Source organism: Phyllostomus hastatus, unplaced genomic scaffold (assembly GCF_019186645.2).
Source record: "Phyllostomus hastatus isolate PE091 unplaced genomic scaffold, TTU_PhHast_1.1 phas_contig_17, whole genome shotgun sequence".
NCBI classification, from domain to species: domain Eukaryota; kingdom Metazoa; phylum Chordata; class Mammalia; order Chiroptera; family Phyllostomidae; genus Phyllostomus; species Phyllostomus hastatus.
Window position 1 is genome coordinate 37,603,344 of NW_025333664.1, and position 27,793 is coordinate 37,631,136.

Here is a 27,793-nt window from a genome sequence, read left to right on the forward strand (position 1 = left end):
TGCTGAGGCTATTTGTGGTCTTTTTTGGTTCCATATAAATTTTTGGAATGTTCTGGATCTATGAAGTTATACCATTGGTATTTTAATAGGAATTTCATTGAATCTGTAGATTGCTTTGGGCAATATGGACACTTCAGTCATGTTAATTATTCTAATCAATGAACATGGTGTATGTTTCCACTTTTTGTATCTTCCTCATTTTTTTTCATCAATGTCGTATAGTTTTCCAAGTATAGGTCTTTTACCTCTTTGGTTAAATTTATTCCTAGTACCTTATTTTTCTTGTTACAATAGTAAATAAGATTGTTTTCTTAGTTTCTCTTTCTGATCATTCATTATTAGTGTATAGAAAAGTACCACTGATTTCTGAATATTAATTTTGTATCCTGCTACTTTGCTGAATTAATTTGTTAGCTGTAGTAGCTTTTTGGTGGAGTCATTAGGGTTTTCTGTGTACAATATCATGTCATCTGTGAATGATGACAGTTTTACTTCCTCCTTTCCAATTTGGATGCTTTTTATTTCTTGTCTAATTGCTATAGTGGCTAGGACTTCCAGTACTGTGTTGGCTAAGAGTGGTGAAAATAGAAATTTCTATCTTTTCTCTGATCTTAAGGGAAACACTTAGTTATTGCCCATTGAATATGATGTTGGCTGTGGGTTTGTCATATATGGCCTTTATCATGTTGAGGTTTTTTCCCTCTACTTCTACTTTGCTGAGGGTTTTTATCATATATATGCTGGATTTTATCAAATGCATTTCTGCATCTGTTTATTGATCATGTAGTTTTTATCCTTCATTTTGTTTATGTGGCATATCATGTCTTTTGATTTGTGGATATTATAGCAACCTTGCATCCCCAGAATAAATCCCATTTGATCATGGTGTATGATCTTTATGATGTATTGCTATATCTGGTTCACTAATATTTTCTTGAGCATTTTATTATCTGTGTTTATCAGGGATAATGGCTTATAATTTAATTTCTTTGTAGTGTCTTTATCTGGTTTTTGAATTTAGGATAATGCTGGCCTCATAAAATGAGCTTGGTAGTCTACCCTTTTCTTGAATTTTTTGGATTAGTTTGAGGAGAGGTGTTCTTTGAATGTTTGGTAAAATTCACCCAATGAAGCCATGTGGTCCAGGACTTTTTTCTTCCCCCAAGCATTATTTATTTTTAACATTTAAGAAACTATTTATTTATTTATTTTTAGAGAGGGGAAAGGAGGGAGGAAGAGAGGGAGAGAGTATCGGTGTGTGGTTGCCTCTCATGTACCCTGCACTGGGGACCTGACCTGCAACCCAGGCATGTGCCCTAGACTGGGAATCGAATTGGCGACCCTGTGGTTCTCAGGCCAGCACTCAGTCCACTGAGCCACACCAGCCAGGGCTGGTCCAGGACTTTGATTTATTGGGGGGGGTTTGATTACTGCTTCAATTTCACCACTTATAATAATCTGTTCAGACTCTGTGATTATTCCTGATTCAGTTTTGCAAGATTGTATGTTTCTAGGAATTTGTCCATTTCTTCCAAATCATCCAATTTGTTAGCATATAGTTTGTAATATTTTTGTACAATCTCTTGTATTTCTTTGGTGTCAGTTTTTACTTTTCCTCTCTTATTTCTCATTCTATTTATTTGGGTCCTCTTTTTTTCTTTTCTTTCTTTCTTTTTTTCTTTTTTCTTTTTTTTTTTTTTTGATGAGTCCAGTTGAAGGTTTGTCAGCCTCGTTTATCTTTTCAGAGAACAATCTCTTCCACTTATTAATCTTTTGTATTGTGTATATAAACTCTATTTTTTTATTTATGCTCCAATATTTATTATTTCCTTCTTTCTACTTTGGGCTTTGTTTTTTTTCCCCCTTTTCTTAAGTTTAAAGTTAGATTGTTTGAGTTTTTTCTCACTTCTAGAGGGAGCCTTCTAATGCTATGAATTTCCCTCTGATGACTGCTTTTGCTGCGTCCTATAGATTTTGGGTTGTTGTGTTCACATTTTCATTTGTTTCAAGGTAACTTTTGCCCTGGCTGGCGTAGCTCAGTGGATTGAGCGCGGGCTGAGAATCAAAGTGTCGCAGGTTTGATTCGTAGTCAGGGTACATGCCTGGGTTGCAGGCCACAGCCCCCAGCCCCCAGCAACCACACATTGATGTTTCTCTCTCTCTCTCTCTCTCTCCCTCCCTCTCTCCTTCCCTTCCCTCTCTAAAAATAAATAAATAAAATCTTTAAAAAAAAAAGTAACTTTTGATTTCTTCATTGATCTCATTGTTAACCTATTCATTATTTAATTACATGTTATTTAGCCCCCATAACTTTATGTGTGTTTTTTTCTTACGGTTAATTTTTAGTTTCATTTTATTATGGTCAGAGAAGATACTTGATATGATTTCAATCATCTTAAATTTATTGAAACATTTTATGTCTTAACATGTGGTCTATCTTGGAAAATTTTCTACGTGCACTTGAAAAGAGAAAAGAATGTGTATTCTGCTGTCTTGGGATGAAATGCTTTGAAGATATCAATTAAATCTTTGTGTGTTATTCAAAGCCACTGTTTCCTTGTTGATTTTCCATTGATGTCAATGGAGTGTTAAAATCTCCTGCAATAAGTGCGTTACTGTCAGTGTTTCTCTTTATGTCCTTCAAGATTTGCTTTAAATATTTGAGTGCTCCTTTGTTGGGTGCATAAATGTTTACCGTAATTACATCTTTTTGTTGGATTGCTTTTTTTATCATTATGTAGTGTCCTCCTTTGTCTCTTATAATAGCCTTGGTTTTAAAGTCTATTTTGTGATATGTAAGTATTGCTACCCCAGCTTTTTTTTAATTTCCATTTGCATGAAATATCTTTTTCCATCACTTTACTTTTAGTCTGTCTTTTTCCTTCACCAAGTTAGGGAAGTTTTCAGTCATTAGTTCTTCAAATAGGTTCTCGATCCCTTGCTTGCTCTCTCCTCCTTCTGGTAGCCCTATAATGTGGATGTTGTTACATGTTGTCCCGAAGTTCTCTTAAACTATCCTCATTTTTAATTTCTTTTTTCATTTTGCTGCTCTGATTGGGTGTTTTTTTTTAATATGTCTTTCAAATCACTGATCCAATCCTTTGCTTCATCCAGTGTACTTTTTATTTTTCCAGTGTGTTTTTATTTCCTCCAGTGTATTCTTGATGTCAAATACAGTATTCTTCATTTCTGACTGGTTCTTTTCCATGTCTTCTGTGTCTTTTTGCATGGTCTTGTAGTTCTAAGTTGCTGGAATATCCTTATAACCATTACATTGAACTCTTTATCTAATAGACTGCTTGCCTCTATTTCATTTAGCTCTTTTTGTGGACATTTCTCCTGTTTTTCAGTTGGGGCTTGTTCTCTGTCTCCCCATTTTGGTTGTCTCTTTGTATTTGTGTCTATGTACTAGAAAGATTGGATGTGACTCCCAGTCTTTGTGGTGACCTTTTGTATTAAGTGTCCTGTGGGACCCAGTGGTGTGGTCTCCTTGATCTCCTGAGCTGGATGCTCTAGGAAAGTCCATTGTGGGATGTTGTGGGCCCTCCTTTGTAGTTTGGTCCTGGTTGCTGTTGTCCTGTTTATACAGGAGATCGATCCTTAGGCCAGCTGACTGTGAGGCTCAACCCCAAGTGTGGCCTGTGCTGCTGGAACAATAAAAGAATTTTATAAGTATGTGCAGCTGCTGTGCAGATGTGAAAGTTCTCCTGGTCTTTTTTCTCCACAGCTTAGGCAGCTTTAGGTATCCAACCTGTTTATTAGTAAAATGACTGACAATTTTTTATTCAAGACTACAGAAGGTACTCTACAACTCCATTTGGAATAGTACTCCCTGGGGTTGGCATAGGGGTGCATGCTATTACCCCACTTCTGCCATGACCCTATTCGGAAGTCAAAACCCTGAAGTTTTAAGATGAAAAAAGTTTTGCTCGATATAAGTTGAAGAATTGTAACTCAAAGAATGGTTTAAATATCTTGAAAATAATAGTATATTTCAGAACAATTTTAAGGGATAATCAGGGTTTTGTTTTGTTTTTTTTTAACTTGAAAAAGTAGATGATAGTTCTTAGGTAGAATAGGTTTTTTTTAAAAAAGATACTGAGAGCTAGTTGTTTCACTTAAGGCAGTAAGAGAATCAGACAACCAGTAGACAATCATGGTGTTAGATAACCCTGGAGGATTAGAGGTGGCATTGAGGGGCCAAGTAAGACCTGTCTTCCAAGAGGAGGTGATGTGTGAGCTGAGCCCTAGAATACTTAACCAGGTGAAGAGGAGGAAGGTGAAGCATAACAAGAGAACATAGTGTATTCACGGAATCACAAGGAATTGTACATGACTAGAATAAAGAGGTATGTGTCAGGAGAAGTGGGAAAGGAAGCTGGAGAAATAGGGCATAAAGGGCTTGATATAGCATGGATTTTATCCTGAAGGAGATTGAAAATTCTTGAAAGAAAACAGTAAAGGTATAGGGTTATTTGCCATTGTGCCTACTACTCCTAGGTTGCTAGTGTTTTTGAGGAAAGGAGGAGTAGGGAGTATTATTTTTTTTCTATCAGGCTTATAAAACTTTTATTGTTTCCAGTGTTCCTGTCCTCCCTTTCTGACTTTTGCCTTGTTGTTGGGGCAAGCTGGGTATTAACAAACACAGTATTATCTATAAAATAAGATCTGAATGAAATTGATTATTTTTAGTAGCTGGGTTTTATTATATCTAATCCACTTTGGCTGTTAACATGTTTTTTCTGTAAGGTTTGATTTTTCTTATTTTGGTGGGGGGGGTATTGCATAGAGTTTGTTATTGGATGAATTTTTATCCCACTAAGTAAGGTGTAACCATAAAATTGTTTTAGTAGAACTCTTTAAAATTAATTCACAGCTAGTAAAATTGCTATTTAGTCTGCATAGGCTATCTCAAAGCCACTGTCTGTAGGAAGCACTTCTATAACTGGAAATTGGTTGTAAATTTAACAGTCACTCTCGTTTTGGGGGTGACTTAACTTGGAACATTTTCTGGGTCACTGATAGCCTATATAGTGAGTGACTTTGTATAAATTGTGTAATGGTGCTTCCTCTGGGTGATGTGGCCTCAGAACACAAACAGATGGCACTCCTTTGAACTGTAGAAGCTCTGCAGGCACATTCCTTGAAATTAGCTGTCTTGACCCAGGCACTCCTTAAGCAAGGCACCATCTATAAAACTATACCCAGCATCTCTGGACATTTTGAACTTATCAAAGATTGCTGTGTAGGGCAGGGACAAATTTTAGGCCCCTGCCTAAACCCCATAGGGCCCCAGTTTTCAGCATTGGATTTTGATTTATGGCCATAGGTGATAGTTGTGCCTAGGATAATGGCAAGAGGTAGCAGTGTAACTGAATCTTAATTGTGTTAAAGAGGACTTTTATTCTTTTTGTTCCTGCTTGTTGTTGCTAGTCAACCATTTAATAGTCATGGGAATGTCAATATGTTTTTTTAATCCATAGTTCTGGTCATCAGAGAACAGAAATTATTTCAATCTAATTCAAATAGAAATGTTAAGCCATATGGATTTCTTTTATCCATAACCTTCCATTACCTAAAGGCCATATAGGTAACTAGAATGAGTTGAAGAAGTTCTAACAGGTTTTCTGGTTAATAACGGGTCTTTACTTACTGAATGGTACCATTGCCAGGCAGTCTACTTAGGTGATTTACATGTAATGTGTTGCTGTGTCAATCCTCTCGATTTAGAGTGATCATGATTCACATTTTACTGTAATGAAACTGAGGTTAGAGAAGTCAGCGTACTGGCTCAAGTTATTTGAGTAAGTATGATTTGATTCAGTCTGACTCTGACTTAGGGTGTGCCTTCTCCTCTGACTAAAAAAGTCTTCTAGACTTCCGGCCAAGATGGAGGCATAGGTAGACACACTGTGCTTCCTCCCACAACCTAAATAAGGACAACAATTTAAAAACAAAAAACAACCAGAACTGACAGAAAATCGAACTGGATGGAAGTCCGACAACCAAGTAGTTAAAGAAGAAACATCCATCCAGACTGGTAGGAGGGGCGGAGGCAGGCAGCTGGATGGAAAGGACTCACGGCAAAGCAGTGGTAGAGGACTGGGGCTGGCAAGGTGGCTGGTGGACCCAGTGAAGCAGTGGATTGTGGAGCGGGGCAGGCAAGGCAGCAACTGGTGGAGCTGGCAGTCCGACATTCATGTGCGGCTAAACCATGAGGGACACCTGGGGAGCGAGGCAGACCTCACAACCTGGGGTCCCAGCCTAGGGAAATAACACCTCAAACCACTGGTTGAAAACACCTGTAGGGGGTTGAGGCAGCAGCAGGAGAAAGTCCCAGCCTCACAGGAGAGTTCCTTGGAAAGACCCACAGGGTCCTAGAACATACACAAATCCACCCACCCTGGAATCAGCACCAGAAGGGCCCACCTTGCTTGTGGGTAGTGGGGGAAGTGACTGAAATCCCTCAGAGAGCTGAGCAAGTGACATTGTTCCCTCTTGACCCCTCCCCCACATACAGCATCACAAAGCAGCCACGTGGGTTGCCCCCCCCCCCCCGAACGCCTAAGGCTCCACCCCTTATATGTAGCAGGCTCCAGGAGACCAAAAAATGGCCCAAACAAAAGAACAGATCGAAGCTCCAGAAAAAATATAACTAAGCAATGAAAAGATAGCGAACCTATGAGATGCACAGTTCAAAACACTGGTAATCAGGATGCTCACAGGACTGATTGAATTTGGTCACAAATTAGATGAAAAAATGAAGGCTATGCTAAGTAAAATAAAGGAAAGTGTATAGGGAACCAATAGTGATGGGAGGAAACTGGGACTCTAATCAATGGTGTGGATCAGAAGGAAGAAAGAAACATCTAATCAGGAAAGAATGAAGAGACAAGAATTCAAAAAAATAAGGAGAGGCATAGGAACCTCCAGGACATCTTTAAACGTTCCAACGTCTGGATTAAAGGGGTGCCAGAAGGAGAAGAGGAAGAACAACAAATTGAAAACTTACAAATAATGAAGGAAAACTTCCCCAATCTGGCAAAGGAAATAGACTTCCAGGAAGTCCAGGAAGCTCAGAGAGTCCCAAAGAAGTTGGACCCAAGGAGGAACACACCAGGGCACATCATAATTACATTACTCAAGATTAAAAATGAGAGAATCTTAAAAGCAGCAAGAGGAAAGGTGACAGTTACCTACAAAGGAGTTCCCATAAAACTGTCAGCTGATTTCTCAAAAGAGACCTTTCAGGCAAGAAGGGGCTGGAAAGAAGTTTTCCAAGTCATTAAAGGCAAGGGATCTACATCCAAGATTACTCTACCCAGCAAGACTTTCATTTAGAATGGAAGGGCAGATAAAGTGCTTCTCAGATAAGGTCAAGTTAAAGGAGTTCGTCACCACCAAGCCATTATATGAAATGTTAAAGGGACTTAACTAAGGAAAAGAAGATTAAAATATGAATAGTAAAATGACAACAAACTCAGTTATTAACAACCACACCTAAAACAAAAGCAAAAGCAAACTAAGCAATCAACTAGAACAGGATCAGTACCACAGAAATGGAGATCACATGGAAGGTTAGCAACAGGGGGGTGGGAGGAGGAGAGAAGGGGAAAGGTACAGAGAATAAGTAACATAAATGGTGGGTAGAAAATAGACAGGGGGAGGTTAAGAATAATAGTATAGGAAATGTAGAAGCCAAAGAACTTATATGTATAACCCAGCAACATGAACAAAGGGTGGGGAATGTGGGTGTGAGGGGATGTGCAGGGCAGAGGGGAGTAATGGGTGGGAAATGAGACAATTGTAATAGCATAATCAATAAAATATATTTTTTAAAAAGTCTTCTAAGGTTTAATAAGTTTTCTAAATTCTGTTTATAAGAATACAGCAAATTTAAAAATTCAGTATCTGACTTTTTCTATTTATTTTAAAAACATATAACCTAATTAATTATAAAATTCATCTGGAATAACTCTGTGTTTAATGTTACAAAAAGTGGCATTATCTGTATTGCTATTAAATAAACCTTGTATTTTAAAGTAATTATTTCAGTTCTTCCTTAAATCCAATTTGTCCCCCCAAAAGGAACAAAAGAACTTTTTGTTATACCATCTATAAGAAAATCTATCTCTGACTTATTTCACTTAGCATAATACCCCCTTGGTCCATTCATGCTGTTGCAAGTGGTAAAATAATTCTTTTTTATGGCTGAGTAATATTTTATTGTATGTATGTACAACTTTTTAATCCATTTCTCTATCAATGGGCACTTGTGTTGCTTCCTTATCTCGGTTATTGTAAATAATGCTGTAGTGAACATGGGGTGCATACTATCTTTTCAAATTAGTGTTTTGGATTTCTTCAGATATGTACCCAGAAATGGAATCACTGGGTCATGAGGCAGTTTCATTCTTAAGTTCCTGAGATTCCTCCATACTGTTTTTATTGTCACTGCACCAATCTGCATTCCCACCAACAGTACAGAAGGGTTCCCTTTCCTTTACAGCGTCACCAACACTTGTTGACTTATGGATAATAGCCATTCTCACAGGTGTGAGGTAATAGATCATTGTGGTTTTTAATTTGTATTCCTTTGAATATTAGTGATTTTGAGCATCTTTTCACATATATATTGGCCATCTGTATGTCCTCTTTGGAAAAGTGTCTCCATATAATTTCACTTACATGTGGAATTTAAACAAAAATAAATGAACAAACAAAATAGAAGTAGACTCATAGTTGCAGAGAACAGATTGATGGTTGCCAGAGGGGAACAGGGTTGTTAAGGCCGGGTGAAAAAGATGAAGGTATTAAGAAGTACAAATTGGTAGTTACAAAATAGGAGGATGTAAACTATAGCCTAGGGAATATAGTCAATACTATTGTAATAACTGTGTATGGTGCCAGGTGGATACTGGAAATATTGGGGGAGCCACTTTGGGAAGTGTATGATTGCCTAACCATTATGCTGTGCACCTGAAATGAATACAAAATAATATGAACTAGTCTGATGGTAGTGGATTATCAGAACTCAACTAAAGTTTGTGTCAAAATAATGTGAATGTCAACTGTAATTGAAAAGTAAAATAAAAGAAGAATTAAAATCTTTGTTTAAAGTTAAACCTTCTTGTCTGAAGTTTTATAAACTATTCTTGATTTTGGTCATTTTGACTTCCAAATTAACAGGATATTTCTAAACAAACAAAAATGTCTATCTGAATCTCTCCCTAACATTGCTTATTTGCCCCCAGAAATATTTGACCATAATTATTATAGTAAACTAGAATTGAAATTCTTGCCGTTAGAGGTATTCTTCTATCAATACATGGCATAATAGCTGAGGTTTCATAAATTTAAATATGGAACCTCAGGCTAAATTTAAATTTAACCTCTCTGCCTTTCTCAAGGCAGAAAACTGTGACATCTTTTATAAGTTTGTTTCCTCAAAACATACTATTTTAGTGTTGAGAATTAATTTTATGTTAAATTATTTAAAATAAAATAAAAAATTTAGTCCCTCTAGTGTATTAGCCACATTTCATAGTCATGTGTTGTACTGTCTCCCATATTGGACACAATGGATATAGAACATTTGAATCATCACAGAAAGTTCTGTTAGGCCTCAAGGTAGTAATGGTGGTAGAGTGTGTTAGCATTCATTTACATATGTTAACCTGTTTCCTGTTTTCAGTATGATGAAAAGCCAGGAAGACCTACTGCATATACCCTACAGAAAATGAACTCCCAAATTCCAAGGATGTGGAGGTGGTGGCTGGGTGGAGTCCAGGAGAGGGGGTCCTAGGGATCTCAGTGCTTCTCAAACTAATTTTACTAATTTTCCTTATTTGAACTTCCATTTTTCTTCTGCTCTCCTTGTCCTTGTGGATTTATGTTCTTTTTCTTTTCTTTTTTTAAATCTCATTTTCTACTTTGGAGGGAGATAAGATTAGATCCCCTCATTTTAACATGGATCTATAGGGCTCTAGCACTTCTGTATGGAAATGTTGCTCATATCTTAAGCACTGTCACTCATTCTATTTGTTGTCTCAACACTATTGCTCAACCAAAAGCTCAAATATTTTGTACTCAGTTAGTTTTCTGTTTCTTCTGGTCCTTGTGCAAGGCATGTTGTAAATAAAGGAGAAACATGAACCCATTTTTAAGCTCCCCAACTTCTTTGATTAGCAGTTATGCTGGGTTTTTAATGGTTGGTAGGTTGAGAAAGGAATTGTTTTCTGCTAGGTGTAAATTTGAAATTGTATTTTTCTGTATGCAGTATTCTGTCAAATATTTTAGACTCTTAGCTTAGAAAAATAATTTTTTAAATTAATATTTTGAGGGAGGAAAATAGCTTTCGTTCCTTTTTCTCCAATGAGTGTTGGGTAAAGTGTACTTGGCATTAATTATGGAGCCAAAGTTAGGTATCCTACTTAAGTTAATGGTGTAGAAATATACTCTTGTTTCTGATATGTTGGTTTAGGATGGGTGGCTGTTAAGTTATTACATTTAGGGTTTGGACTGGTTCAGATTTTTATAAAAATTGAATCAGAAAAACTTGATACTCCTTTGAAATGGCACTTACCCTTATGCTAGAATTGAGAGAATTAATGTTTTAAGTGTGTTTCCTCACTTACAGCTTTAAAATGTCCAGTGTTACAAATTTTCTGTAGCATTTACTCCCCTTCTATTTGTGAGTAGTAACTTTATTTAAAGAAGAGTGAGTACAGTTAGTGAATCTTGAGTATTGAGGCAGTACCTCGCCTAATGTCTGAATCAGTGTTTTACAAAAGCTTTGCCAGAAGAGACTGATGGGTTTGAGATCCATTATGCTTCATGAACAAGTTAAAAACTGGTAGTCAAGTGAGATAAAACACAGTGAAGTAATGTAACAGCAACTGTTTTGACATGAGGGTGGAGTTCTGAGAGCCACTGTTATTCTCCAGTGGTCAGTGGTACAGAACACAGTGAAACCAAAGTTGTGGATAACATATCTTTTTAAGGTAATCACAAAGCTCTTGTTGCAATAGCAATCTATTTTTACTCTCAAGATATTCCTTCTGAGCCGTGCAGCAAATTTTGGTGCTATGTTCAGAATATTCTTGAATAGTCTTTATTGGTAAACTTTGTAATTGAATATAAATAATTTTAAAAAAGAAATTTAAAATCAACACTGAATTTGATTTTGCCTTTTAAAATAAGCTTTAGCCTTCTCAACATCTGAGTAGTTAATATCTTAGTCACCTAACATTTTAGAAAAATACTTAAAAATGAGACTGATGGGACAGGACCTTTTCTATTAGGTAAAAGGACAATGTAAAGTGAAAAAGCAATCAAATGACTGTACAGTCACAGCTCTTTTAAGATTCACCACAATATCTTTTTGTGATAACAAATCCACTGAAATTGATACTGTCACAGGAATTCATCATCGTCATGATCACAGATGAACTATATTTCAGTATAATTGTCTAGTAATGTTATATGTTTTATTTTATTTGAAACATTATTTTCAGAAGGCTTGATTAGTTGTCTGTGGCACAAAAAATACTTTGATGCTCTTATTACTACTGCTTTATTATATTAAACCTGTAGGCAAAGCAGTAAATTAGCATTGAGCTAAGATTTTATTATATTTCATGAAATTTTAGAACTATATTTTACTGATTTTTACCTAGAGTTTATAGGAAATGCAAAATCTTAGACTCTACCCCAGATATCCTGAATCAGAATCTGAAATCTACCTTTTAACAAGTTCTTCAGGTGATTCCTGTGCATTTTAAAATTTGATAACTGGTCCTGTGTTCTACCCTAAATAAATTAGTTGAAGGAACTAATTTACTTTGAAGATGTTAAATGACGTGCCCAAAGTGACACAGCTAGTTAGTTAGTAGAGAAGCCTGGATGGATTGGTTGCTCTTACAATTCTGTACTTTAGTTTTACATTATCTTCTTTTGGCTCCAAGATGTTTATAAACTATAGTTACTTAAGGATTATTTTATTTTCTTTCCATCCCACTAATCTTTATCCCAGTTTTTAATCCCACTCCCTTACCTCCCTTAGAATCAAAGGTAAAAAGAACTATCAACTTACTGAGAGGATCAATGCTGGTACTAGTTTAGAGATTAGGAATGGAGGAACCCTGCAACAGTTTGGGATGGGAATGTAGGCAGTATTCCCTGCTTTCTCAGTCCGTCCTCATGGTCTTAGTTTTACTTTATAAAAATAATTGTCAAGAAACTAGGGATGAGTTGTTTAATCTTCCGTATCAGTGTTATTTCAAGGATACACTAAGTGAATCAAGATATAACAAATTTAAGTATATTTATTCATTATAATTGAGTCTAATACACACTTTACCTGGTGGATTATTTTTTCATTTTCATGGACAAAATTTGTTATTATAATGTTAGTAGTCATCAATGACTCTAAAGCCTCACCACAATGGCAAGATAAAATGTGCATGTGGCGATATTAATCAGCCTCTTGACCACCAAATTTACCATTTTATTCTGACTCCTTCCTTTCCTCCATTCCTCTCCCAGTCAGTGGTTCTCAAGCACAAATGTTTGTACCTATGTATTACTGACACCCAGCCCTCTCCCTCATACTGCTCCCACTACTCCAGTGAAGACCTTGATCACCTCTTGCCTTGCGTACTGAATTAGCCTTTTAGCTGGTCATCTTACTTTACTTTTTAAAACTGTCCAATGTCTCCAAACTATTGAACCTGCTATTTGTGGTCTTTTCGTTCTGAACCACATCTCAGCTTCCTCCCTTCATATTGTATATGCCAGGTTCCCTTTGTCAATCCCTTTGTCAGGGACTTTTTCATTTTTTCAGTCCCCTTGTTTTGGAGTGCTTTAAGTCAGTTTACATGTGAAACCCCCCCATGAGTACCTGTGTACCCCTGTCCCCAACTTAATCCCTGCCTTCTTTAAACTCCCTTCCATTGGAGTTTATTAGGGAATAATAGTTATACCAAATATTGAAGATTTGTATATGTTGTCTTTATCTTTGCTAATAATCAAACTACATTGGGAGTCTGATTCATCTTTGATCTCTTCATAGGAACACAATAATGAACAAGACACACGCAGTCTATCATAAGGAACTTAGTTTTAAGGAATTTACAGCCTATTTGGGCAGACAATCATTAAATAATCTTAAGGAGAGAACATTGAAACTGTGGTTAAGTGCTATGGGGTGGAGATAAATGGAAGCATGTAATAGTGGTTTTGACCTAGAAAACTTATTTGCAAAGTGAGAATTGATCTAAGATCGAAAAAGTGAATCAGGCAAAGAAGGGTAGAGAAGTGCTATCCAAGCAGGGTGTATATTATGAGCAAAGGCCCCGAGGTGAGAAGGAACATGGCAAGTGGGACTAAAACAAGGCCCAGGTAATGAGATTGCAGAACATGTATGGTATAAGATAAGGCTGTAGAGATGGGTAGTGTCAGATCATGCATGCTACAGAATTATTACTTTTTACCCTCAGATCAATGGAATTGCATCGAAGTGTTTCAAGCATGGAGATAGGATCTGTGTTTCACATCTCTGGCTGCAGTGTAGAGAATGAATTGGAGAGTGGAGGGGGCTCAGCAGTGGGTATGGGCAGTCTATTGTATTTGAACAACTATGGTAACAAATTACATCCCAAATCTCATTGACTTAACACAGAAAAAATTCATCTCTATCATACAGAGTTCAGCAGAGCTAGGCAGTCATCTTCTGTCTTGAAGTGTATCCACCAAGGTCATCTTGTCAAGAGAAGGTGGAGCTGGATCCCTTAAAGAGCCATGCCTGGAAGTGGTTTATATCACTGTGTCTACCTGTTGTTGTATAGCAGAACTCAGTCATATGGCCCCAGGTGAACTTTCAAGGAAGGCTGGAGAATGTAGTCTTTCTTTGTGCCCAGGAAGAGGGAAACAGTATGGTACACACACATCCTGGTCTCACTCCCCTCCTGTGCAATCACTTGGGAGGTTATTGCAAGGGTTCAGAACAGGCAGTGGGGTCTTGGGCTGAAGAGTGGCAACAGAGAGGGAGAGATATGAATGTCTTGGGAGAATATAAGAATCTAAAGAGCTAACTAAGTGAGGTGAAAGAGAAGGAATTAGAGGATGTCTCAGGGTTGGGGCTTATGTAACTAGGATGGTGATGTCTTCGAAAAAGATATGAAAATATCTTCCTGAGAAAGGAAGAATGACAAGAAGGGGACTTTGGACATGCTGAGCATCAGATCCCTTTGAGACATTCAGCTGGAGGTGTTAGATGGGAAATTGGGTGTAAAGGCTGCAAGCTCAGAAAAGCAGAAGTCTGAACAATGTGTGAGTCATTGGGATTAGATGATTGAAACCTCAAACTTGGATAAAATCTAAAGATTATACAGAGTCCTTTCTTTCTACCTGCACTGCCATCCTGCCACCAGCATCTGCTTTCTGCCAGATTGCTCTGCCATCACCCTCTCTGACCTCAGCTGAAACTTTTGATGTCCTTGGAGCCCATTTGCTTGTCCTCAGGTGATTGATTCCCTTTGATACTCTGCATAACAGCTATTCTAAATCTTTACCTAGTATGCCCTCATACGCTGTGCTTTTCTCCTCCTGGCTTACACTTCACAGAGGAAATAGAGCCTGTCAAACACAGTTTCTAGCAGTGCATCTTTCTTCCTCCAGCTGTTATCCTCCCTCTTCCTATTTTAGAGGAAACTAAGACTAACATCTCCATCTATGCTATCTCCTCAGTCTCTTTAGAGTTCTGCCTCTTAATTATGAGTGGTTATGAATATTCTCTGGAGCCAAATTGCATGAGTTCAGATCTCACTTCACTACCAGTTTCTGTGTGACCCTGACCTCAGTTTTCCCATCTGTAAGAAACAAATAATAGTAGCTTTCTCATAGAATTTGTTGGTAATTTAGAAATGTCTGACAATAAATACTCACTATTAGGTTTTTGTATCCTTTTTCTCTTTAGTGCCTTGTTTTCCTTTCTCTTGTTACCACAAGAGCTCTTTGAGAAGACAACTTCCATAGTTAGCACTCAAGTCTTCCCTCTTCCCTTGACCATTAACCCTCCTTTGTTTTTTACCTCCTCAGTTCCCTTGAATCTTCATCCCATTTCCCTGGACTTCTGCCCCTTCCTCCAGTCTCCTGAAGTGCTCCAAGGCCCAGTTGTCAAGCCCAGTTGTCTGTTTTCAGACATTCTCAAGCTTTACATTTTTTGGTATTGATGATCTCCTTCTTCAAAACACTCTCCCTTGGCTTCTAGGATGCTGTTTTCTCCCTTCTTAATTTTTCTTTTTAGCTTTCATGTTATTTCTTCTTAGTCTCCTTGACTTGTTTCCCTTTTGCTACGTAATGTTGGTCCCTCCGTGGTATTGACTGTAGTCTAAATAGATCTGTGACTAATAGATCCATGCTTATATTTCTGGTTGAAATCTCTACCTAAATGACTTGTACATACTTCAAAAAATTTTTTTAAAGCTGAGTAAACTTTTATTTTATTTTATTTTAAGATTTTATTTATTTGTTTTTAGAGAGGGAAGGGAGGGAGATAGAGAGAGAGAGAGAGAGAGAGAGAGAGAAACATCAATGTGCAGTTGCTGGGGGTTATGGCCTGCAACCCAGGCATGTACCCTGGCTGGGAATCGAACCTGGGACACTTTGGTTCCCAGCCCGTGCTCAATCCACTGAGCTACACCAGCCAGGGCACATTCTTCAAAATTAACATGTCAAATTCTACCCATCTTCCTTCCCCTTCTGTTTAAACACCACAATTTTTCTAGTCACCAATCTGGGGAATAGCGTATCTTCTTTGATGCTGCTACTTTATGTTTCACTCAATTATAATATATTCTACTTTGAAATGAACTTGGACTTGTTTTTTTGTTCTCAGCTCCACTGCTGTAGTTCAGAACTTTCTCCTCTGGATATTTGTAGCTGTCTCAGAAGTGGTCTTCCTGTTTCCACTGTCTTTATCATTTTCTCATTCTCGGTCTTCAGTGTCAATTTTCTCAAGCAGAAGTGTCTCCTCATCAGAGACCTTCACAGACCCTACTGTTCATAGAAAAAGCCCAAACCCCTTCTTACCGAGGCTTTTGAAGTACCTGTAAATTACAGCTTGATTTGGCTGAAATTAGTTGCATTATAATTGCAGAATACACTTTCTTTTCTGTTTTCAGTTACTGGTACCTGATTAATTTGGTTAATTTCCAATTCAGAATTTAAAGTGTTTGAAATACTTCACTTAGATATTGACAGATAAATTTAAATATTGATTGGTTAGATATAAGGCTTTAAATACTGCCTTCATGTTTTTAAAGATGAGTTGAGCTAGTGTGGCTAACAAATCAACATTATAGACTTGGGAGTTACAGGAATTGGGGTCTGCTTTTAGTTATTCACTATTTTGTTACTTTGAACATTTTGTTCATCTGTTCAAAAAAGCAAAATAAAGATTCTTAACTTGCTGAACACACATGAACTGTGAAAATCAAAACAGTACTACTTCTAATTTAGTAAGAGGTTTAAGAAAAGTACTTTTTAAAGATAGGAAAAAGGCTGTGGATGGTATGGATAAGCTGGTTGGAGTGTCATCCTGTAAACTGGTGGAAGGTCTCAGGTTCAATTCCTGGTCAGAGCATGTGCCTACGTTGCGGACTTGGGTTCTGTATGAGAGGAAACCAATCAGTGTTTCTCCCCCACACCTTCCTTCTCCTCTCTCTAAAATCAGTAAGCATGTCTTCAGGTCAGGATAAAAAAATAAAAGTAGGAAAGTGATACAATTATATAGATTTGGAAGTAATTTTCTAGTCTTAACTTTCTGTATTTACCACTTTGTTATTTTAGAGTGAAATGTCCATTTATAAACAAAATGTGGATTAGATTAGGTAGAACTGAAGTGGATTAGATGGGATTGAAGTATATCAGCTCATAATGAATATAATTAAATGGTCCAGTTACCTTAATGTTAAATAAATTCTGGGATCTTAGTATATTTTAGCTCTCAGAATTCCTATATGAATTTTTAAGTAACAGCTTTATTGAGATATAATTCATACACTATAAAGTACAGTTCACTGGATTTTCAATATATTTACAGAGTTGTGCATCCACCACTGCTATCAAATTCCAACACATTTTATCACTCAAAAAGCAAAACAACATCCATATTCATTAGTTGTCACTCTCCATTCCTCTTTTCTGTTAGCTCCTGGAAACTGCCTAATCTTCCTGTCTGTGCATTTGCCCATTTTGAACATTTCATATACATAGAATCATGAAATGTGGCCTTTTCTGTCTGGCTTATTTCACTTAGCATAATGTTTTTCAAGGTTCATCCCTCTTGTAGCATGTGTCAAAACCACATTTTTAAGGGCTAAATAATATTCCATTGTATGGGTATACCACATTTTGTTCATTTATTCAGCAGTTGATAGACATTTGTTTTTTTTTCTAATTTTTGGCTACTATGAATTATGCTGCATTTCTCTTGTGTATATACCTAGGAGACTGGCATTGCTAGGTGTTAACTGCATGTTTAACTTTTTGAGGGACTGCTATACTGTTTACCCAAGCAGCAGTACTGCTTAACAGCTCTGTCAGCAATGTATAAGGGTTCCAGTTTTTCAACAGCCTCACCAACATTTCTTACTATTGTCTTTTTTGTTACAGCCATCCTAGTGGCTGTGAAGTAGTAGGTCATTGTGGGTTTGCTCTATATTCACTACCCTAATGACTAACGTTGTTGAGCTTATTGACCATTTTTCTGTCTTTGAAGAAATGTCTACTCAGATCCCTTAAATTGGGTTATTTGTCTTCTTTATTATTGAATTATAAGGGTTTATTATGTATTCTGAATATATAAGGGTTTATTATATATCATATTATTGGATATATGGTTTACAAATGTTTTCTCCCACTGTGTGCGTTAATCTTTTCATGCCACAGGTATTTTTATTTCTTAATCAAATTACTTGACATTAATTTTGGGTTATCATTAAAGTTTTTGCATTATTTAGTATTTCTATTAAGTTTCAGTTATTGCTTTAGAAAAGATAACATGCAAACCAAAGTAGTTAATGAAGCATATAAAAATTATGGACACAGTAAAGTTAGTGTAAATAGCACATTCCTTAAAGATTAAAAGGTTAAAAAATGGTTTTAGAGCTTTTGCTATGACGATCTTGTATAACTGCTCCCTCATCTCAAACCTAAAGGTTTATTTTTCTTGTCAGTATAATCCCAAATAAAGCCATATTCTTCGTTACAGCATAAACACTTTTTTATTTCTTTTTTTTAAATTGAGATATAATTGACATTCAACATTATATAAGTTTAAGGTATACAAAATGTTGATTTGATACATTTATATATTGCAATATGATTATCATCATAGCATTAGTGAACACTTCTATCACATAACCTAATTATCATTCCTTTTTGTGGTAGGGAACAATTAAGATCTAGTCTCTTAACAATCTTATTTATTCTAATCTTAGATTAAAACTTGGAGTTTAAGTGAAATTTTAAGGAAATAACGTTACTGAATATTAATCATATAATTTTGAAATGTGAATAGACCAAAGACTTTTTAATTCTTCTTTTATTAGCAAAAGCCATGCCATAGGAATGGAATTTTTCCAACCCAACTGCTCTGATCATCTGTTACTCATTATGAATATAATTTGGGGTAATAATAATAACCAAACTGGGGAGATGACTATCCCAGTAATGGCAACCTTTTTAAGAAGAAAATAATCCAATACCTCGGAAGTACCTTTTTTTTCAGGTTTTAGGGTAGGAAGGGCTGCATAAATGATTCTTCCCTTACTCTCACGTAATAGTGATGAATGGCTTATATATGTAATGTGAAAGTTCAGTGGCTGAAGTTAGTGATTGCAGCTCAGGTATCCCAGTTTCTGTACTGGATGATAAGTATACCTTAAAAATTGTAAGTGTATGTCAGTCTGTAAATTATAAGCCTCTTTTTGACTTCTTTTTCTCATTGTAGGCCTCAGGAGTGCAAGTTGCTGATGAAGTATGTCGCATTTTTTATGACATGAAAGTTAGGAAGTGCTCCACACCAGAAGAAATCAAGAAAAGAAAGAAGGCTGTCATTTTTTGTCTCAGTGCAGACAAAAAGTGCATCATTGTAGAAGAAGGCAAAGAGATCTTGGTTGGAGATGTTGGTGTAACTATAACTGATCCTTTCAAGCATTTTGTCTCAATGCTTCCTGAGAAAGATTGTCGCTATGCTTTGTATGATGCAAGCTTTGAAACCAAGGAATCCAGAAAAGAGGAGTTGATGTTTTTTTTGTGGTAAGCAGTGATAAAAAATAACCTCTGTAAAACTCCGAGTTAATTTCATTGTTAGCTTAGCATTTGGAGAACCAATACCTGGGGCCAAAGTGATTTTCAGTCCAGTTGTCTACAGTCATTGTCATTTAATTTTTATTTACAAGGTATCGTAAAAGAAGGTTTTAGCTGGATTGATGTTGGAGAGACCAAAACTAAATTTTAACTTTTTTGTTTACTTGAAAGATGACTTTGAATAATTGATTATTTCGGTGGTGTAAGGGGCAGGGAATAGATTTCTTTGCATCCTCTGAACTCCTCATATCAGGGGGGACCAAAAAAAAACTGGAATCATTTTCTAAAGGTGGGCTCTTGTAGTACAGACTTCCCCCACTAGGTGAATGTTCTAAGAACCCATCTATATCAGTGTTCCAGCTTGCGATGTTTTGAGAGGATATGTTCGGCTTCAGTGAATTTTTTTTTGAAGACACTTTCAGTGCATATGCTCATTTCATAGTGGGTGATTTACAAGCACACCTGCCCACACCATGCTTAGTGTTCAGCAGTTTTTGAGTTAAAACAGCATGACCCCAGTGCCTCACCCTACCTATTCACCTGATCTCACTGCAAGTGAGTTGGTTGATGAAAGAAGTCCTCAAAGGTAACTTAATGATGATGTGCCCTGGTGTGTTCCTCTTTGGGTCCAACTTCTTTGGGACTCTGGGCTTCCTGAACTTCCTGAAAGTTTATTTCGTTTGCCAGGTTAGGGAAGTTTTCCTTTATTATTTGTTCAAATAAGTTTTCAATTTCTTGCTGTTACTGTTCTCCTTCTGGCATCCCTATAATTCAGATATTGGAAAGTTTCAGGTTGTCCCAGAAATTTCTCAGCCTCCCAAGATTAAAGACAAAGCGACAATCTTAAAAGCAGCAAGAGGGTGAAGGAAAGAGTTACCTACAAAGCAGTGCCCATAAGGCTATCAGCTGATTTCTCAAAAGAAATCTTGCAGGCAAGAAGGGGTGGAAAGAAGTATTTCAAGTCAAGAAAGGCAAGGATCTCCATCCAAGATTACTCTATCCAGCAAAGGTATCATTTAGAATGGAAGGGCAGATAAAGTGCTTCCCAGATAAGATCAAGTTAAAGGAGTTCATCATCACCAAGCCATTATTATATGAAATGTTAAGGGGACTTATCTAAGAAAAAGATAAAAACTATGAACACTAAAATGACAACAAACTCGTATCAACAAATGAATCTAAAAAAATAAGAAAAAACAACAAAAACAAAAACTAAGCAAACAACTAGAACAGGAACAGAATGAGAGAAATGGACCTCACATGGAGGGTTTTCAGTGGGGAGTGGGAGGAGAGGAATAAGGGGGGAAAGGTACAGGGAAGAAGTAGCATAATTGGTAGGCATTAAATAGACAGAGAGAGGTCAAAATGGTATAGGAAACAGAACTCAAAAGAACTTATACGTACAATCCATAGATATGAACTAAGCAGGAGGCGATGCAATGCTGAAGGGTTCGGGGCACAGGGCAGAGGGGAGATAAAGGGAGAAAAATTGGGAAAACTATAATAGCATAATCAATAAAATATAATTTAAAAAAAGTCCTCAAAGGGAAATGTTTTGCCATTGTGGAAGAGGAGAAACAAAAAATGGTAGAAGCACTAAAAGACATCAAAATCAACAAATTCAAAAACTGAGCAGTGGAAAGAAACATCTTGATAGGTGTATTACATCAAATGGAGAGTACTTTAAAGGTGACGAGTTTAAACATGTAAGAATAAGTACACATTTTTTATGAATAAATTCTGGGGTTTTGGGGTCCTCCTCCCCATAAGAGGCTAAAATTCCTCTAAAAATTCTTCCTAGAATACTGAGAAGAAATGTTATCTCAGCAAAATCGTTCTCTAACTTGCAATGTCAGGAATCAGTCTTACTTGTGCCTCTGGTTTGCTACTTTTGAAGTTGGTACTGTCATTGCCTCCAAGCTATTTGCTCAAGTTCACATTGTGCATAAGGGTAGCCGCTAGCCACTGTGGCTATTTAGATGTAAAGGAATTAAAGTTAAATACAATTTTAAATTTATTTTCTTAATTACATTGCCACATTTCAAATTCTTAGTAGCCACATGGGACTATTGGCCCCCTTATTGGGTAGCACAGATAGAGAACTTTTTCATCATTACAGGAAGCTGTACTGGACAGCATTGCTCAAAATAGTGAAAGTGTTATAAAGTGATTTATGTGACCTTTTTCTTGAAAGGCTGTTTAAATGAGTTATCCTGGTCTTTTCAAGTAAGTTAATACTTGAGATTATGTGTGATTTAAGTGTCACACCTGTATCCCTCGTTTAATTTATTTTAAATACTTCTTGATATGGAATTCATACATAGACTATTTCTAGCTCCCAAGGGGGAAGGGGAGTGGTAACAGCCTCTTATTTGGAGGGAGTAAGAGTCCTCTTAATACTTTGGTCTGAGCCAGGGCAAGGCAAGGGGTTGTTTAGCTCTTAGCTGTGTGCCACCAAAATAGCTTGGGGTGTGGGGTTAGGAAGTCAAAAGAACTCCGATTTAAAGGAATGTGACTCTAGATCACACCTCAGTTTCATTTCAGCAAGCCTGTTGTACTCGATTAAACCAGAATGCTGTGAGGAATATAAATATGAGGTCTAGGTGCATTTATTAGGGCAGCTTACAGTTCTGCAAACAAGGCAGCTGCATACATACATGCATACATACATACATAAAGTAGGTAGACAAAAGGAGCACATTCCTGATTTGAGTGACGGTGCATTTGTTAAACTTAATTTCAATTACATGCCAGGCATTGTATCATGGCCTGGGAAAACAGGTATGAATAAAACAGGTTCAGATCCCTGCCCTTTCTGGGATTTACAACTGAGTGGCAGATATGGCAGCTAAATAAAGATTTTGGCTTTTAAAAAAATTTTGTATTTATTAAAAGAAACTTATTTAGTAAGGTTTGGCTTTTAAATTGGTGAATTCAGGGTAGGGGGAAATGTAGGTTTACAGTTGTGAGTATGCAAAACAGTTTATTTTTATATTATTTATTAATGTATTATTTTCATGTGAAAAACTGTAAACCTACTTCTGCCCTACCTTGTATTTCCTTCATTTGTACTATTATCCTCTGGTTTTTATACCTTTTTTTTTTTTGCTACAAAAAGGATCTTCCATAAGGAAGAACATTTGGGAAATAAAAATAGAAGAAAAGGAAATTCCATGTTAGTGCAGTGTTTTACTTTGCACTATTGCTTTTTTAAAGAAAAGGTGAAACCTTTAGGAGTGTTCCATTACAGTCTCTGTTTAAAAGGCCCAGAGAACACCTCTTAAAGTGTTTTAAAAATCTGGTCAGAGTTAAATCAGAGCAGCAAATAGGCCCCTGCCCTATTTTCCATGAGAAAAGTACTTTGCATCTGCCAGACCTGAGACTTTGCCCCCTTCCTTGGATCTTAGAGTTGGGAAGAAGCAGCATCTGAGAGACAGAGGCTGCCCGTTTTCTGGTTCCCGAGACTAGAGTATCTCTGCCCGCAGTGGGAGGAGTAGACTAGGTGAGGTCCATGCCAGGCCATGATGTTAATGAGGGTGGAACATCCTGGAAATATGGCCGTGAAATGGAATCATTTAGTGCTTAAAAGTATGTAACTACACTCCATTTACTCTTTGGTATCTTGGTAGTGTGGAGTGGTGGTAGATCTGAGGTTGGGTGGTATAGGGGGAAATGGTGCATTCACAGATAGCAGTTTCAATAGGACGGGATTTTTCTGTCAATTGTTAATGCTTGTGTTATTTTTTCAATATTACTAGTGAAGAAAGTGGTGAAGTGAATGCTTTCTTTCTAGTATTCATTCAAAATGAGGCCAGCCCAAAAATATTTGTAAATGCAGGATAGTAGTAATATTGACTATTAAAACATAGCTATTGCAGAACTGTCATTAAGTTTTAAAAAAATGTTTTATCATGTTAGACTAAGATGGAAGAAACAAGTACCCATGAGGTCAGAATGTGCTCTTAGATTAGACATAAGTGAAGGGACTGGGGAAAGGTAAAAAGGAAACTTTATTTGTAATACATTTTTTTAAGAAAACAATTTTAAGTAAAAATGCCAAAATTGCTATAGCATTTCTTAATTAGAGGTGGTAGATACTTGATTTACAGATTAAGAAATCTGTAGGTACTTCTCTGTATTAAAACTTTTTCTAATCTGAAAGGGTTGGTACTTCTCTATATTAAAACTTTTTCCAATCCAAAGGCATTAAGAACCTTATATAAAGATGATTGTTATTAGCCTAAACTCAAGCCTTTATTGATAAAAAAAATTTTTAATTTGTTGTAAAGAAAACAAATTGGGTAATACATTGAATTATCCAGTCAGTGTTGGTTCTTTTATTCTAGTCCCACTAACATTACTTTTAATTGGTGGTTCTCTACTTTTTCCCCTCTTGGTCAGCCTGAGCCATTCTGTATGTGCCCAACCATAACAATTTTCTCTAAAGAGGTAAGGACGTTGAAAAACTGTGTAGCTGAAAGAACTCTCCCAGGCTATTCTGAGGACTCTCCCTCATCACTTGATGCAAATGTTTAACGTGATGTAAATTTCACTTTCTCTAAACCATTTTCTTTTTTGGGATCTCTTTATCCAGGGCTCCAGAGCTAGCACCTCTGAAAAGTAAAATGATCTATGCAAGCTCCAAGGATGCAATCAAAAAGAAATTTCAAGGTATAGTCTAGATTTACTTCCAAATACTTAAAGGTGTGGTGAGCCCATGGAATGGGGGCTGTATCTTTTCTAGGAAACACCTTATTTTCTTCGGAGGACCTTGGCCACAAAGAATGGAAGCACTACCTGTTTTGAGGGAAAAACCAGAAGGTTGAACCTAGTTTTTAATGTGTCCTCTGCCTTGTGCTGGTCTCTTTGGGGCTACATAGCCCATTTTTAGTAACCCTGTTCTCTCTACATTGTTGCACATCACTTGTTCAGGCTGGTTTTAAACAAGTTTGAGATGCTGCCAAGTTTCTCACATAACAGATGGAGACTAATGGGTTTACATTGGTCATACTAAATGATAAATTTGCTCTTGCCTTTGAATGTAGTTGACATAACAAAGTTGAAAAAGGAAATGCATGTAAATGGGAAAGGATAGTTTTATCTCTAGCTTTACTTTGAATTGGTATGATTTTTAGGTAATTGACTCGTCTGTATCCAAAGGAAAGTTCGCTTCTTGAGCTGCCCAGTTTGTTTGCCTTGCCCACTGGGTGACTGAAATCCTGATGAGAGGGCCTGACCATACTGACTGTTTCCAGCCAGGAGGAAATGTTGGTATGATGGGAAGAGCATGGGGCAAGTGCCCAAAGGCCTGCACTGAGTGCTCAGCTTGTCTCTAACTGCTGTATGATGTTGACCAATGCTGCTTAATCTCCTTGGGCCTTGATTCTCTCAGCTGTAGAATGAGAGATCATCTAGGTTGTATGAGCTCAGTCTCCAAATAGCTATCTCCAAACAGCTGGGTGAGCCATGGCCATAAGGGCTCGGCCCAGTGTGGTTTTTGTTTTGTTTGTTTTACTGTGACTGATTTTTACATTCTTGTAATTGAACAGGTTTGCCCTGTCTTGTTTTATTGTACTTAGGGAAACAAACTTCTTGCTTTCTTTCCTGGAACCTGCTGCTGCATGTGTCAGGCCTTGTCAGGTTCTCCATGCCTTTGGGTTGATGCCAGGCCATTCCCCAGAAGTGTATTCACCAGTTGGTTAACTGATGTTTTTATATGACTCCTTAGCTTCAACACTTCCACAAATGCAATTGAAAAGGATTCAGGGTGGATTCCTCATCCACTTACCATCCTTATTCTGCATTGCCTTCCAATAAGGGGAATTGCTACATACACTTGATCTGATCATATTAAAGATGGCCACTATGTCACCTTTTTCTAGTGAAACCATCACTGGCTTTCTGTAGTCAGTCCTAAGTGGTCCAAAAGCTAGCTGACCTGATAATGCTTTCAGTAGCTTAAGAAATGGTCTTAAAATTATGGAAAATCAGGAACAATGTAGCTATTTAAAAGATAGTTATTTACAGAGAAGCTACTGTATATAATCAGATAATTGAGTTCATTCTGCAGTGTGGTGATATAACTTTTCTTAGAAAGCAATTAATACATTTTACATAGTTTTCCTTGATAGATTTCTTAAATGTGTAATACCACTGAGGAACTATTTTGTAGGACAAAAGAATGCCAGTTGTAAATATTCTTACTCTTCAACACAGTTGACTAAATCAACTGTAATCAAAATATCAAATTCATATTTTTACTTATATTTTAAAAACTAAGAAAAATATTGCTAGATTTGTTTAAATTTTTACTGAAGTACATACATTATATCTATTTAAAAAACCATACATCATAACTTTTTGTAGAACTCAGTGAATTTTCACAAATTAACATTATAATGGTCATTTCTTGGTTTAGTGACCAGTACCTCAGAAGTCTCACTTGTGTCCTTTCTAGTCACATTTCCTTTTACTCCTTCCTTCATAGAGTAGCCAGTACCCTGACTTCTAACAGCATAAAATAGCTTTGGCTGATTTTGTGTTATACAAATGTAATCATCCAGAATGTGTGCTTTGATGTCTGGCTTCTTTTAGTCAACATTATGTTTGTTAGACATTCATTTCATGCATGTAGTTACAGATTATTTATTATGTGTAGTATTTTGTTGTTTGTGTATACCACAGCTTTTCTATCCATCCTAGAACTGGTCTTTTAAAACAGCTTGACATTTGCCCTGGCCAATGTTGGATGGAGCTTTGTCCCATACACCAAAAGGTTTCAGGTTCAATCCTAGGTCAGGGCACATACCTAGGTTGTGGGTTTGATCCCTGGTTGAGGCACTTATGGGAGACAATTGATCAGTGTTTCTTTCTTACATTATTGTTTCTTTTTGTCTCTCTCTCTCTAAAAATCAATAAACATATCCTTGGGTATTAGAAAAAAAAAAACAGGTAAACTACTGCCATGATTCTAAACAGAATTATTATTTTTCCTCCCTAGGCATAAAACATGAATGTCAAGCAAATGGGCCAGAAGACCTCAATCGGGCTTGTATTGCTGAAAAGCTAGGCGGATCCTTAATTGTAGCTTTTGAAGGATGCCCTGTGTAGATCATCGTTCAGTGCCACAAATCAAAAGCTTCCGTGTTTAATATTATCCTTTTGCTATATAAGTAAAGCAAATATATTTAGGCCAGTCTCACCAGGGGGAACTATCTTGTCATCTGTTAGGGTAAATTAAATATTCTATAAACGTGCAAACAGCCCTAAGTAAATTTAAAATCTAAAGTTTTATTGGTGTGAAATTAAATCCTTACTGACCAAATGCCTATTTTTAATGAGCTGGCTTGTAAAGATTTTTGCTGAGCTCATGATTTTTAGTAATGCAGTTCACAAAACAGTATAAGGTCATATGAAAATTATTGCTTCTTGGTTAACCTCAGCAATCACTTTGTTTCTTTAGAGAATTGGTCATAATCTGGTTATAATTTTTGCTCAAATTTTCCATTCTCTCAAGCTAAACTGAATAATGGAAGATAAGTCTCACATGTATGTAATAACACTAATTACAGTAAGATTAAATTAGGCAGTCTTTTTAATTCTACCACATGTGTAATAAAGACCATCTCAGAATTGTGTACACTTTTATAATCAGCACTGGTCTTGCAAAGCACTGTTTCAAGCCTGTAGTTGGAATACAGGAAGCACCTACTCGAATCTGTGAAAAGCTCTCCCCTTACTAGTCGGGAGACACTTCTGAGAGTGACCTTTCATCTTGACACTGATGACGTCCTCAGGAGAATGTGTAGTATCTTGTAACCAATTATAATGCAAATTAGGGCTCCATTATACTAGTTTGTTAATGAAAATGATAAAACAGAATATTGATAAGCTGGGACACGTGATAGCTTTGTGTCTTCTTCAGAACTTCATTGCTTCTGGCACAATTAAGGTGTGGGAGTATTAGGTATGTGTTTACTCTGGGGCCTGGGAGAGCTTCTTAATATCCTAGAGCAATTTGTCAGTTGTATGTGAAATGGGAGCTGGTAAGACAAATGATGACACCCACAGAAAGCCACTACCTGATGACACTTGGAAGTGATTGTCTTTAACATCACAGCACAACCCTTTGAACAATATAGAGATGCACAAACAGTTGAACTTAGAATTAGCTGTATTGGCTTTATGTAATAAAGGAAGCATTTTTAAATTATCTCTTGTGTAATTATTCACTTGTGACTTGGGGATAAAGAAGTTTGTCTTCCATATATGGGGCAGGTTGTTGGAGGTTTGGGTATTTCAGACAAGTCAAGTCACAGTGCCCTCCTTGTATTGAATGAGAAAATTGGGTTAAAAGTTGGGAATCTTCTTATCCCAAATACCAGGCTTTTATCTCCTCTATTTGAGAGACAAAAAAAAG

General features: G+C 36.8%; 1 protein-coding gene across 1 annotated transcript in view; it reads left to right on the forward strand.

Annotated features, from left to right (window-relative positions):
• Positions 1-27,586, forward strand: part of DSTN (destrin, actin depolymerizing factor) — a 49,699-nt gene extending 22,113 nt beyond the window's left edge. Inside the window, exons 2-4 of the mRNA XM_045833531.1 lie at positions 19,016-19,323; positions 23,969-24,045; positions 26,375-27,586. Of these exons, the coding sequence (XP_045689487.1) occupies positions 19,016-19,323; positions 23,969-24,045; positions 26,375-26,484 (495 nt within the window). The 3' untranslated portion in view covers positions 26,485-27,586. The remainder of the gene's footprint in view (positions 1-19,015; positions 19,324-23,968; positions 24,046-26,374) is intronic.
• Positions 27,587-27,793: the final 207 nt, after the last annotated feature.